At 44.4% G+C, this 14,770-nt stretch overlaps 1 protein-coding gene across 1 annotated transcript; it reads right to left on the bottom strand.

Moving 5' to 3' along the window:
* Positions 1 to 13,266: 13,266 nt before the first annotated feature.
* On the bottom strand, positions 13,267 to 14,214 carry LOC120392628 (olfactory receptor 52R1-like). The gene has a single exon (XM_039517388.1). It carries the CDS (start codon positions 14,212 to 14,214, stop codon positions 13,267 to 13,269), a length of 948 nt encoding a protein of 315 aa, XP_039373322.1.
* Positions 14,215 to 14,770: the final 556 nt, after the last annotated feature.

The following is a 14,770-nucleotide window of genomic DNA, read 5'->3' as shown; positions in this document are numbered from 1 at the left end:
CCTCGCCCACAGACAACCTGCAAACCTGAAGCATATTCTCACCAGTAACTGCACACTGCACCATAGTAACTCTAGCTCAGGAACCAATCCATGCAACAAACCTCGATGCCAACTCTGCCCACATACCTACACCAGCGACACCATCACAGGACCTAACCAGATCAGCCACACCATCACCGGTTCATTCACCTGCACGTCCACCAATGTAATATACGCCATCATATGCCAGCAATGCCCCTCTGCTATGTACATCGGCCAAACTGGACAGTCTCTAAGGAAAAGGATAAATGGACACAAATCAGATATTAGGAGTGGCAATATACAAAAACCTGTAGGAGAACACTTCAACCTCCCTGGCCACACAATAGCAGATCTTAAGGTGGCCATCCTGCAGCAAAAAAACTTTAGGACCAGACTTCAAAGAGAAACTGCTGAGAGAAGCTGAAGCCAGGCAAATTTCAGCTAGAAATTAGGGCCAAATATTTAGCACTGAGGGTGATTAAACATTGTCAGGGCCGGCTCCAGGCACCAGCCAAGCAAGCTCGTGCTTGGGGCGGCAGATTCCAAGGGGTGGCTTCCACCCAATATTTTTTTTTTGCTTCGTCACTTTGGCCGCCCCTGCAGGTTTTTTTCTTTTTGCTTCGCTGCTCCAGCTGCCCTGTAGGGGGCGGCAGCGCAGAGGAGAGGCGCGCCCTGCTGGGAGCGGTGCCAGGTCTATAGAAAGTTCTGCAGGGCAGCCCGCGTCCTTCCCTGCCCGCCCACCGGAGCACCGCAGAGCCCTCCTGGCAGGCGGCATGGCGGGTGCCCTGCTGAAGGAAGCCCTGGCTGCCCCCCTGCTCTCTCTGCCCCCCCGCTGCCCATGGCACATCTGCAGGGCTGGGAGTCCCCCGGCACCTGCGCTCCATCTGCCCCACAGGTTATTTTGTCCCCCCGCCCCCTTCGCCGCTCTGGCCGGCCCACAGGTTTGTTTGCTTGGGGTGGCAAAAAAGCCAGAGCCAGCCCTGAACATTGGGACGCACTGAGAAGGGAAGTGTTGGATTCTCCAATTCCCCATGTTGGCAGATCCAGACTGGATGATTTTCTGGAAGATCTGCTTGAAGGGTTGTTTACACTTAAAATGCTACAGCCGTGCTGCCATAGAAAGCAACTAGGACAGTTGCTGTTGTAAACTTGATTTTGACATATAAGGAGGAACTGGTTGAGACTTTGAAAGTGGAAGGCAACTTGGGGGAAAGTGACTGTGAACTGATAGAGTTCATGAGTCTAAGGAATGAAGTCTAAGGGGAAAAACAATAGAAGACAGGTATATTTTTTTAATTGGAGATAAACCAATCTTCTAGAACTGGAAGGAACCTTGAAAGGTCATTGAATCCAGCCCCCTGCCTTCACTAGCAGGACCATTTTTTGCCCCAGATCCTTAAGTGGCCCCCTCAAGGGCTGAACTCACAAACCCTGGGTTTAGCAGGCCAGTGCTCAAACCACTGAGCTATCCCTCCCCTGTTAGTAATATAGAGCAAGAGCAAACTATCTCACTGTGTAGGAAAGAGAGGCAGTATGGCACGGGACCACAGTGGCTTATCCAGGAGATCTTGAATGATCTAAAAAACAAAAAATGATCCAACAAAAAGTGGAAACAAGGTCAAATAACAAAGGAGGAATATAAACAAATAACACATGTATGGAGGGGCAAAATGAGAAAGGCCAAGGCACAAAACTAGATCAAACTAGGTGGAGACATAAAGGGTAACAAGAAAACATGCTACAAATTCCTTAGAAGCAAGCGGAAGACTAAGTACAGGGTAGGTTTGTTACTAAACGAAGAGGAAAAAAACAATTAAAAAATGTGGAAATAGCAGAGGTGTTTAATGGCTTCTTTGTTTTGGTTTTCACCAAGACAGTTAGTGGTGTTTGGACACCTAACATAGAGAATGCCGGTGAAAATGGGATAGGTTCAGATGCTAAAATAGGAAAAGAACAAGATAAAGGTTACCTGGACAAGTTAGATGTCTTCAAGTCACCAGGGCCTGACAAAATGCATCCTACAGTACTCTGAAGGAACTGACTGAGGAGATATCTGAGCCATTAGCTTTGAAAAGTCATGGTAGACAGGGGAGATTCCAGAAGACTGGAAAAAAACAAATATAGTGCCTATCTATAAAAAGGGAAATAAGGGAAACCCAGGCAATTACAGACCAGTCAACTTAACTTCTGTACTAGGTAATATAAAGGAACAAATAATTAAGGAATCAGTTTGTAAACATCTAGAAGACAATAAGATGATAAATGACAGTCAGCATGGATTTATCAAGAACAAATCATGTCAAAACAACCAGATTGCTTTCTTTGACAGGGTAACAAGCCTTGTGGATGGGGGCAAGCAGTAGATGTGGTATATGTAGACATTAGTATGGCTTCTGATACTGTCTCTCATGATCTTCTCATTAAGACACGAGGGAAATACAACTTAGGTTGAGCTACTATAAGGTGGGTGCATAACTGGTTGTAAAATCACTCCCAGAGAGTAGCTATTAATAGTTCACAGTGATGCTGGAAGGACATAACAAGTGGGGTTCCCCAGCGATCAGTTCTGGGTCCCGTTCTTTTCAATGGCTTATTCAACGGTTTAGATCATGGCATGGAGAGTACACATTAAGTTTTCAGATGATACCGAGTTGGGAGGGATTGCAATTCTTCTTGAGAATCGGATAAACATTCAAAATGATCTGGAAAAACTGGAGAAAAGGATGATTAGGGGTCTTGAAAAAATGACATATGAGGGAAGACTGAAAGAAATGTGTTTGTATAGCTTGAAAAAGAAAAGTCTGAGGGGGGACATGATAACTGTTCTCAAATACCTACAAGATTGTTACAAGGAGGGAGAAAAGCTGTTCTCCTTAACCTCTGAAAGAAGACAAGGAGCGATGTACTTAAACTGCAGAAAAGGCAGTTTAGGTTGGACATTAGGAAAAATTTCCTAACTGTCAGGGTGGTTAAACACTGGAATAAATTGCCTTGGGAGGTTACGGAATCTCCATCATTGGAGATTTTTAAGAGCAGGTGAGACAAACACCTGTCAGGGATGTTATAGATGGGGCCGATCCCTCCAGGAGTGCAGGGAATGGACTTGATAACCTCTTGAGGTCCTTTCCAGTTCTATGATCCTATGAGTCTATCGTATAGCTATATCTCTCTGGGGTGTGGATTTTTTTTTGCTGTTTCAAAAAATGGAAATGCAATGTTAAGTTATATCAGCAGAAGTACAACATGCAAATCACGGCATGTGATAGTATTTCTCTACTCTGTGCGGGTTAGGTCTCAATTGGAGTAATGTGTTCAGTTTTGCTCACCAATGTATTGAAAGGATGTAGAGAAACTGGAAAGGATCCATAGACAAGTAACAAATGTTATGCAAGGGATGGAATGCAAACTGTGTGAACAAACCTAAGAAACCAGTATGTTTACTTGGAAAAGAGGAGATTACTGGGGGACAGGATAGTGGTCTTCAAACACTTGAAAGGCTGCCATAAAAAGGTGGCGGAAAGTTTTTCTTTCTTACCACAGAGGGGCAGGACAAGAGATAATGGGTTCAAATTCCAGCACAACAGATTTAAATTAAATTTCAGGAAAATCTTCCTAACTTTAAGTACAGGAGGCCAATGGAACAGACTCCCAGGGAGTCATGGAAGCTCTTTCTGTGGAGATTTTCCAAAGTCGTGTGAATAGCCATCAGTCTTAGATGACTAAGACAAAACAAATCCTGTATCTTGTCAGGGGGATAGACTAGTTGTCCTTTGCGTTCCCTGATATCTCTATGGCTCTATCATTCTATGATGTAAAATCCTAGTGTAGACCCGGCCTTAGTCACACATACGTCTTTTGGATCAATCCAGAGGTAACTGAGTGAAATTTAATGGGCCTGTGTTTTACAGCAGGTCAGACTGGATGATCAAATGGTCCCTTCTGACCTTAAAGCCTATGGATCTATTGATAAAGAAAGCAGATCAGGCATTTCTATTTAATGTGTCTCATAAACGAACAAGGGAATATTTAGTTAAATTGAAAGTCTGAACATATAACACTGAGAAAAGGTAATTGCTACCATAATTCCTATTTGGCCTGTAGCACTCCTTGCTACCGGCATTATTGAAGTGAAGAGCATAGAAGAATGGGATTCACAAAAGGATTGGCTATTGTAGATGGTGCTGGTGGCATCACCTATAGTTAAGACTGTCTGACACCTTTCATTAGAAGACCTCTTTTTAAGTTGCTTATACATTTGCCAAATTTTAGGTATTTAGACTGAAATTTCCCTTGCTGGGGTCTGCTTCAATCAGAATTGTTTTTTTGAAAGTTTCAGGCATAACAGTTCAGCCAACTTTTCGAATGAAGTTAGGAGAAAGTATGTGTTAACCACGTTTTTAAAAAATCTCATTGTTCAAGTGAGAAGCCCTACCACCTCCAAGCTTTCTAGCAGATAAAAGTCAGGTAAAAACCCCTGTCTCTCTGCCCCATTAACAGACAGAGCCCTGAAATGCAAGAGGAAAGTGTGACAGTGTCTGTGCATTAACACACAGTTGGTTTCTGACATCTGTACACAGTTCTTGCTCCAAGGGGAATTTTGCCTCACTGGGGCCTGAGCAAACTATGGTCTTGTATTGCACATCTACTAACATCTTTCATACTGAAGGATTCACTGTGCCACTGAAATGCACCACCTTGTGGCTGGAGGCTATCAGGCAGGATGAGGAGAGGTGCCCAGAATATCAGTGACATTTTGGCCAGTGATTCTTTAGCAAACTCATCACTTATGGCAAGGGCACTGGGATGTGTCATAGTTGTGCAGAGTGGAAAGGACCACAGACTTACTCTCTATCCTACCACATCAACATTGCACAGGGTTTGTCAATCAGGTGAGCTCCTCAGCGAGAGATGGGTACCTGTGAATTCTGAGATGGACGTGTCCTTCCTAGGAATCCCCCTCAGGTATCCGTGACCCACACCTCTCTCAACCCAGCTTCATCAGCAACATCCCATGCCAGGAGCCGACATAGGCGTGTGCACAGTTTCTAATATAGCTCTGTGCAGTCCCAGGGGGGTTCGCTCAGCCTCTAGAGGACAAGGGAGCATCTGAATGCAAACAGGCTGTAAACAAGCCTGTCTCCGCTTCTGTGCTAATTATCCAGCTTTAGGAGTAAACGGTAATTAAGGAACCTTCCCAAAGGGAGATGAAAACTCATGGGCTCTGTGCTGAGTCAGAGAGGAATTGGCTTCTGTGTACATTTGTGTGCATATATTTGAAAATTATAATTGATGAGTAAGAAAACTAGGGATAATGCCTAACTCTCCAGAGGATCTGATATCCTGTAAATTGTCAGGATTCAGAGAGATTTGGAGAAAGTTGACTAAGAGGAGACACAAGCGATTACAGCAAATACATGGGGCTCTTGCTAAGGGATCAGAGATCAGTACTTCTCATCAGTAACTATCATTATACTGTGCAGCACTTTTTATTGATGGATCTTCAAAACCTAGCAAAGGAATGTCACTGTGAACCATCCCCATTTCACTGAGCAGTAAACTGAGGCACGGGGAGACATGACTTTCCATGGTCACACAGACACTGACTGACAGAACCCAAGTGTCCTGACTTCCCTTCCATACCCACGGTCTCTCTGTCAGTAAGTGACCACATGACAACAGCGAAAGGGCCTTACGGTCTTGCAAGGCCTGTTGAATGGGACGGGGTGGAAAGGAATTCCATGGGTTGCAACATGGAGCTGGGGACCGCCGAACCCTTGCATCCTTTCATAACTTTAGGAACAAAAATGATATATGCATACAATTAAGGTAATCAGAGTCAGCAAATCATAATTTTCCATTGACATCTTACATGACATATTTTATATACATTGTAAAAGTCACATCATAATCATATCATCATGGTAAATATGGTGAAGACAGGGTGTTGCTTTGGGGAACAGGGAATCACACCTCCCCCCCTTAGTTTACTGTAGGACTATTAGTCACTGACTGATTCAGAAGCAGTATGTTCAATGCTCCTCACTTTTTGACCCTACAACTCCCAAGTTTTGCAGACATAGTCGGGGCGGCTCCAGGCACCAGCACACCAAGCGCATGCCTGGGGCGGCAAGCCATGGTGGGGTGGCCTGCCAGTTCCTGTGAGGGCAGCAGTCAGGCTGCCTTCGGCAGCATGCCTGCGGGAGGTCTGCCGGTCCCACAGGTTTGGCGGTAATTTGGTAGCGGATACACTGAAGGCACGGGACTGGAGGACCTACCACAGGCATGCTGCCAAAAGCCGCCTGCCTGTCGTGCTTGGGGCAGCAAAATACATAGAGCCACCCCTGATTATTGTGTTATCCACAGGTGTTCTTGCAAACTTTCGTGTGCCTTTCAACACTTTGTACATGAGCCTGTGATCTCAAAAGTCAGCTAGTGTGCTTTCTGTGAAGCATTGTTAGCCATTGTGCTTTTTTGACTGGTGATAACTCAATACAGATATTCATCAATGCCATAAGGTGTTGGGCCTCAGTTTCCCCCTCCAGACAGCAGACCAGGTTTATTATCATTTCCCTCCTCTGACAAGCTTGGAGCCTGTGAACTCCTAGTATGGCCAAAAGCTTTCCTCCAAAATCATGCTTCACCTTTTCATATGTTTACCATCAGTACCAATTTTTTTGTCATAAGATTTACCATTTGCATTTTGAGATTTAACAACACCAAATCTTTTATCACAAGTAGGCATTTCCAAATTTTTTTTATATATAACGCCTTGTGTTTGGATAATTTGGTTTGTTCAATACCCGTTGTGTCTTCCAACTCCTTCCTAAACCTTAACATGTGTTTAGCTGCTGGTTTTCCTTTCCCCTCAGTGTGTCCTTCAGTAGGAATCTCAATCTAAGATCATCTTTGGGGTCTTGGTATGCTAGGGTCCGACGAGATAAATATGTAAGGGGACTTCCCATGTTGGCTAGCCCCGTGTGGCGCTCCCTCCCAACCCCAAGGTATGGCCATGCAAAAAATCTACCCCTTCTTCACTTTGGTCACTGACTAACGTGGAGGCAGAGTGCCGAAGACCCTCCTTAGATTTTGAACATATAAATCCCAAGTTGGAAATCATTGTAATTGTAGTGTTAGCCACAAGTGTTTTTGTAAAGTTCTGTGTACCTTTTAACACTTTGTAGATCAGCCCTGTGATCAAAAGTCTGAAAATGCGTGTGACGTTATTAATATAACCTGTGACCGTATAAGCCATTGTTGCAACCACTGTTTGTATATTTGCAGCAAATATTGTACAAAGGTTGTCGTGTGAGGTGTCTATGGAAAGGTTATGATTTGCTAATTATGATTACGATAGCTCTCTCTCTGTGTATCATTTTTGTAGTTGATGTTATGAATATTGGCTCTGTACTTGTATATCGGTGTGTTTTAATTCTGAAGGAGCCTTGGTAAAGCATTTGGTCAGTTTCTTGAAAAAGGAATGTGCAAATTAAGTGCCCTGTCAAGAAACACTTAACTGACAATGGGCCTTGGAAGACTTCAATCCACATAAGAAGTCTTCCTGGGGCTATTCAAGATAGCACGTGAGCAATGGCTGCTGCCTGTAAAGAACTGAGTCATGCATGGACATGTGACTTGCCCACCTGACTCCAAACTGCATTTTCCTGTCATTTTCCACAGTAAGAACAAAGAGGTTCTTACACCTGGAAGAGGCTATAAAAGGCTGATGCCTCATCTCCATCTTGTCTTCAGTCCTGCTTCTGACCTCTGGAGGGACTTTGCTACAAACTGAAGCTCTGAACAAAGGACTGAATGACCCATCCCAGCGGGGGATGTGCCAGAGACTTGATTTGAACCTGCAGCTTATTCCATCACTGCTACAAGCCTGAACCAAGAACTTTAATTATACAGATGGTTCATACAATCAAACGTGAGTTAATAGGTTTTCCACCCATCTGAGTTTTACCCAGAGAGTCGACTTTTTGGCTTCCGTGTCTGGGTGCCATTTAGGGTTGCCAGGTACACGGTTTTCAACTGGGAAGTCCAATCAAAAAGGGATCTGGCAGTTACTACTGGGACGGGAGGGAGGCAATGGTTCATTAACCCACTGCAGCTCGTGCTCACCTGTGGCCACCTCGCACTGCAGGCCCTCTCCTTGTCAGACAGCAATAGCTTCTGTCCCAGCCCCGGAGCAGAGGGATCTCAGCTGGGCAGAGGCACCATTTGGGAAGTTAGGGGTCTCTAGCCCACCTGAGTTTCATACCTGCGGCCTGCTCACAGCCCAAGCCTTAGCCCCAGATGAAGCTGTTCCCTGCAACACAGCTTGAGTGTGATATGGGATGAGTTCTGTGCTTCTCCCAGTTTCTGCTTTGGGGCAGGGAGTTTGTTTATAAACAGAGGCAGGGTGATTACGATAACAAAAGGCTCATCATTAAATTAAATTAAATTAAGGCTCTTTATATAGTCCTGAAAGTGTTACCAGGCACTCCCACTAAAAGAAAGGAAACAAAGGGTAGGAATAAATCGTGAAACTGGAAAGAGGTAAATAGTGGTGTCCCCCAGGGTCTGTACTGGGCCAGGGCTGTTCAACACATTCATAAATGATCAAGAAAAGTGGTAACTAGTGAGGTGGCAAAATTTGCAGATGGTATAAAATTAATAAAGATTGTTCATTCCAAAAAAGACTCTGAAGAATGACAAAGAGCTCTGACAAAACTGGGGGAAGGGGGAACTGAATGGTAGATGAATTTCAGTGTTGATAAATGCAAAGTAATGCACATGGCTAAATATAATCCCAACTATATACACCAAATAATATTGTCTAATTTAGCTGCTACCCATTAAGAAAGAGATCTTGGAGTCATTGTGAATAGTTCTCTGAAAACATGTGAGCAATGTACAGTGGCAATCAAAAAGCTGTGAAAATGTTCAGAATCATTAGGAAGGGGATAGATAATAAGACAGAAAATATCATACTGCCTCTATAAATCCAATGTACATCCACAGCTTGAATACTGTGTGCGTATCTGGTCCCCCCATTTCAAAAAAAGGTACATTGGATTTGGAAAAGGTACAGAAAAGGGTAACAGAGATGATTAGGGGTATGGAACAGCTTCCATATGAGGAGAGATTAAAAAGACTGAGTCTGTCTCTGCAGTTTGGAACAGGACTAACTAAGAGGGAATATGATAGAAATTCTGTAAAATCATAAATGGTGTGGAAAAATTAGATAAGGAAAAAGTATTTACTCCTTCACATAACACAAAAACTAGGGTCACCCAAAGAAATTAATAGGCATCAGATTTAAAACAAACAAAATAAAGTATTTCTTCACAGTCACCCTGCGGAATTCTTTGCCAAGTGATGTTGTAAAGGCCAAAACTGTAACAGGGGTCCAATAATAACTATATAAGTTCATGGACAATATGTCCATTAATGGCTATTAGCCATGATGCGCAGGAATCCAGCACCATGTTCTGAGTCCCTAGCCTCTGTTTTCCAAAAGCTAGGAGGGGATGACAGGGGATGAATCACTTGATGATTCCCTGTTCTGTTCATTCCTTCTGAAACATCTGCTATTGGCCACTGTCGGAAGACCGGATACTGGGCAAGATGGACCAATGATCAATGGCCGTTCTGATGCTCTTATACAGACCCCACATTGCAGCCCAGTGGGCTAGCTTGCTTTATTGTATTCACTGCTTTGCGTTATATTCAGCAGCTTTGATAACTGAAGGGGGGGGGGGACGTAGCTCCCTTTTATGGACATCCAGCCAGCCAGTAGCTATAAAATCCCTCTCAGTAGTTGTTCTGTACTTGCTTTACCAGTAAAGGGTTACAAGTCTCACTGCTGTGCATAGGAACAAGGAAGTGAGTGGGCACCTGGCCAAAAGAGCCAATGGGAAGGCTAGAACTTTTTACAATTGAAATGAGACTCCCCTTTTGTCTGTCTGTTGTTGTTCTCGGAGAGAGGCAGATAGGGCTGCAGTTATACTGTAAGAAGCTTTGGGCCAGGTATAAAAAATCATCTGTATCATACCTGGAAACTCCTCATCTGAAACCCCAGATATGTAAGTAGATCAGGAAATGTCTAGGGAGACGCGTTCGGATTTCTATCCTTTTATTTCTTTATGGTTTGTGGACACCTCTGTGCTAACTCCAAGTGCTTTTGTTTTGCTTGTATCCTTTAAGCTGGACCTCAAGAACATTATTCTTGATGCTTAATCCTTGTAAGTGCTTTTTTAAATTTAGCAATAGCCTGAGTTTTCAGATATAATTACTTTCTTTTTGTTTTTAATAAAATTTACCTGTTTTAAGAACAGGATTGGATTTTTCTGGCCTAAGAGGTTTGTGAACATGTTGTTTAATTAGCTGGTGGCAACAGCTGATTTCCTTTGATTTTCTTTCTCAGCTCTTCCCTGGGGGGGTGGGGCGGTGAAAGGACTTGAGGGTACCTCACAGTGCAGAATTCCCAAGTGCGCCTTCCTGGGTTCTCAGAGGGGTTTTGCACTTGAGTGGTGGCAGCATCTACCCATCCAATGTCAGGAAATGCTGTAACCTTGAGAGCTTAATACAAGGATGTGACGGCTTGGATCATGGAACCCTCCCCCTTTGGAGCTGCCAAGACTACCTCTGCCTCTGCTTTCCCTGCCAGCTCGGGGCCCCAGCACCCTGCCTTGCTGAGCCAGACACGCCCGCCTGCTCCAGCACAGACCCAGGGTGTTTTAATACCTGGGGGAAGCAAATAACTGTGCATCTCTCTCTATCAGTGTCATAGAGAGCGAACAATTAATGAGTTTACCTTGTATAAGATTTATACAGGGTAAAACAGATTTATTTGGGCTTAGACCCCATTGTGAGTTGGAAATCTGAGTGTTAAAGACAGGAACACTTCTGTGAGCTGCTGTCAGGTAAACCTGCAGCTTTGGGGCGAGTAATTCAGACCCTGGGTCTGTGTTGGAGCAGACGGGCGTGTCTGGCTCAGCAAGACAAGGTGCTGGGGCAGAAGTAGTCTTGGCACATCGGGTGGCAGTTCGCATTGGGGGTTCTGTGATCCAACCCGTCGCACAGGGAAATAATTTTTAGACTCCTTGTGGGCCCCCACCTTCTGCACTCGAAGTGCCAGCGTGGGGATTCAGCCTTGACAGCAGTAATGCATAGAGTCATAGAATCATAGAATCTCAGGGTTGGAAGGGATCTCAGGAGGTCATCTAGTCCAACCCCCTGCTCAAAGCAGGACCAAACCCAACTAAATCATCCATGCAAGAAACGGACAAACCCGTATCCTGTAAGGCATTAGTTTCAGCTAATTAGCATACAGCTTGAAGCCTACAAACTTTAAACTGATAAACTTTGCACAGATACACGGCCCCGCAGAAAATCTCAACTATCTGGGGAGCTGAAAATAGAGTTTAAGGTGAAGTTTGGACCACGGGTACATGATTCAACCACAGAAGTGTCCTGGAAATGAACTGACATACATAACAGGTATATGAGATACATCTCAGGCTAGCCTGCTTGCTTGCTGATATATCTTTTCGTATAAGTTTCTTATGGGTTTGATTCTTTGTTTCATTATTATAGGTTTATAGGTCTATTTTAGAGTATATTTTGGCTGTAACACAAGGGACCTGCAGTGTGGTGAGCTAAGGCAAAGTTAGGGTACATATGTTTCGGACCTTTCACCAAGATAGATAATGATGAGCTAAAGCATAAGGTCCATATATGGCTGTGACCTTTAAAATAGAGGATGCTTTGAAGTAGGCTGGCAGTAGGATGGGCTTTCCTAAATCCATACCCTTTTAAACTTAACGGGTACACTACAACTTGGAACTTGGAAAGAACTGAAAGAACCGCTTAGGACAAAAATAACAAATGTAATACCAAACCTCAAAACGGCCATGGTAACAAACTGACATCTGTGATAATAAGTTAAAATCATTAATATACTAACCTTTAGGAAAAAGACACCCCAACATTAGCAAGATGAGGAAATACAAACACAGAAAAAGAAAAAAATCCCCAACTGAATATACATCAAACAGAATCACATCAGCGTAACATATTGTAAAAGTGGCATTACAGCCTAGGCCGGTAGGAGAAGGAGATGTTGTCCGTAGGAGGTGTCAGAACGATAGCCACTGGCCATGATGGGGAAGCTGAGGGTAATGAGGAAGGTGATGGCCAACATTTCAGGTTGTTGTACAGGAGAAGGTGTGAGTATATGGATGTGCAGATGTACATTCAGTCGTATCTCTATCTACCTTACTGAGCTGGGGTGTTTGTGACTGTGCTAAATGTATTAATAAAGAATATTTGTAAAAAATAAAGAATTCCTATAGCTTGAGTGTTGCAACTGCGCACATCGGGGTTCTCGACAATATAATCATTTGAATAATACCGGGCCTGATCTTGGGGCAAGAATCTGTCAACCCTCAAAATGATATTTGGGGACTCTTAAATAATCAATATTATTAATATATAATCCAGAGATCAGGCAACAAGATGTATCTGCCCCTTGCTGTAACCAACTTGTCCCCACTCCCCTCCCAGAGCTGAGAGAGAACCCAGGAGTCCTGATAGGGTCACTATCTCCACAAAGTAACTAAAGAAGTAAGAACTTACATTAACATTTTAAAGCTAACCAATGTCCCTTAAGTGATTTGCCACAGGATGTCAGAACAACTTAGTACTAGAGCTGAGTGAGTGTAATGTTTATTTTATTTTATTTCTTTGATATAGGAGTTATACACAGTGCTCCTGTCAGCTGATTGCTAAGTTGTCTGCCAAAAAACTAGAGTTTTCAAGGATCTAAATAGCCCCTGGAATCACAGCTAAAGTTGCCACTCCCACCAAAATCTGAAATGGCTCCTTTGTAGCTGAGGTGGGGGAGGGAGGTGGAAATGATCCAGCAAGTGACAAGGGGGGAGGGGAATAGAGGAGCAAGTGATAAGCGTGGGGCCTTGGAACGAAGAGGAAGAGCAGGGGCAGAGCCTTGGGAGAAGAAGTGGGGCAAGGGGTGGGTTTTCACAGTGTCCAGTTACCAGCAATTAGCAAGGAGGCAACCCAGTGAATGGGACATGAACTGATTCCCCAGTCTGTCATGCTGACACAGCACAGTAATATCAGGAAAGGGTTTACTGTCTCTCTGACTATTCAACAAGCGATTCAGGAAGAGGGCCCAGCATCATGTCCCTTGTGAGCTTTGCACAGAGCTCAATCTGAGAGCCAGAGCACCAGGAGAAAGGTTTAGGTCCCTTTATGAGTAAATAGCCGGAGCAGCCTGTCCCGGATCTGTTTGGTGCTCACACCATAGATGATGGGGTTCAGCATGGGGGGCAGCAGGAGGTACACGTTGGCCATGAGAATGTGGAAATGCAGGGGCACATTGTGGCCAAACCGGTGTGTGAGGAAGGAGAAGAGAGCTGGGATGTAAAAGGCTAAGATGACACAGAGGTGGGAGCTGCAGGTCCGAAATGTCTTGAGCCGGGCGTCCTTTGTGGGGAGGCTGAAGATGGCCCTGAGGATCTGGATATAGGACACAGTGATAGAAAACACATCCAGACCCGTCACCAAGAATGCCACAGAGAGTGCATAGTAACTACTGACGCTGATGTCGGCGCAGGCCAGCTTCACCACGGCTATGTGCTCACAGTACGAGTGGGGGATGATGTTGGTTCTACAATATGGCCACCGCCTCGCCAGGAAGGGATGGGGCATTACGAGCATGCCACCACGCAGCACCACGGCCAGACCGATCTTGGCCACCACGGGGTTTGTCAGGATGGTGGAATGTCTCAGGGGGTCACAGATGGCCACGTAGCGATCAAAAGCCATGGCCACGATGATCCCAGACCCCATCGTTGAGAAGCAGTGAATGAAGTACATCTGGGTGAGGCAGGCACTGAAATCAATCTCCCTGTAATTGAACCAGAAGATGCTCAGCGTTTTGGGCACGATGGATGTAGAAAGGACCAGGTCCGTGACTGCCAACATACAGAGGAAATAGAACATGGGCTCATGGAGGCTCGGCTCCATCTTCACAACAAACAGGATGGTGAAGTTCCCCAAGACAGCTATGATGTACATGGTGCAGAAGGGGATGGAGATCCAGACATGGGCAGCCTCCAGGCCAGGAATGCCCAGCAGGATGAAGATGGAGGGGTTCTTGAAGTCAGTCATGTTGGAATCTGACATGGAGTAGGGGAGAAGGTGTCCAACTCTGAGGCAGAACGGTGTCTCCTGCATGTACCATATGTTCCACTGACTTCCTGTATGTGCCCAGGGTCTAGGGTGATGGTCACAGTACAAATACCTGGATGGAGAGACAATGTTAATGTGAGACACTACATGAACAACTGTAGGCTGTTCTCATGGGAAAAGCAGTTTGGTCATTGTTCACACACTGAAAAAATGACATTTTCTTTATTTAAAGAAATAAAATATGAAAAATTGACCCTACTAATGCCAATTCCATATTTTATGGTGCTCCATGAGTCGATAATTCCTACACATCTGGGACTGTTTAGTTTAGAGCAGAGAGAAAGAAGGGGGTATATGATTGAGGAGAACAAAGTAAAAGAATGGAACGTATCACATTCCAATGGAGAAAGAGAAAACAGTTCCCAACCAGTGCTATTTATAGACCCTTACTGCTCCGAAAGGGCTAACTCCCCAAAGCTGAGGCAAATTATCAGCAAAACTGCCTGGGAGGAAAAATTTAGACAAAAATTTAGAATGAAAATTCTTCAAG

Source organism: Mauremys reevesii, unplaced genomic scaffold (assembly GCF_016161935.1).
Source record: "Mauremys reevesii isolate NIE-2019 unplaced genomic scaffold, ASM1616193v1 Contig105, whole genome shotgun sequence".
Classification (NCBI taxonomy): Eukaryota; Metazoa; Chordata; order Testudines; family Geoemydidae; genus Mauremys; species Mauremys reevesii.
This window is presented reverse-complemented; position numbering and strand designations above follow the sequence as displayed.

Excerpts from the sequence above, each read along its gene's own strand:
- LOC120392628 (XM_039517388.1), bottom strand. The coding sequence starts at position 14,214 with ATGTCAGATTCCAACATGACTGACTTCAAGAACCCCTCCATCTTCATC.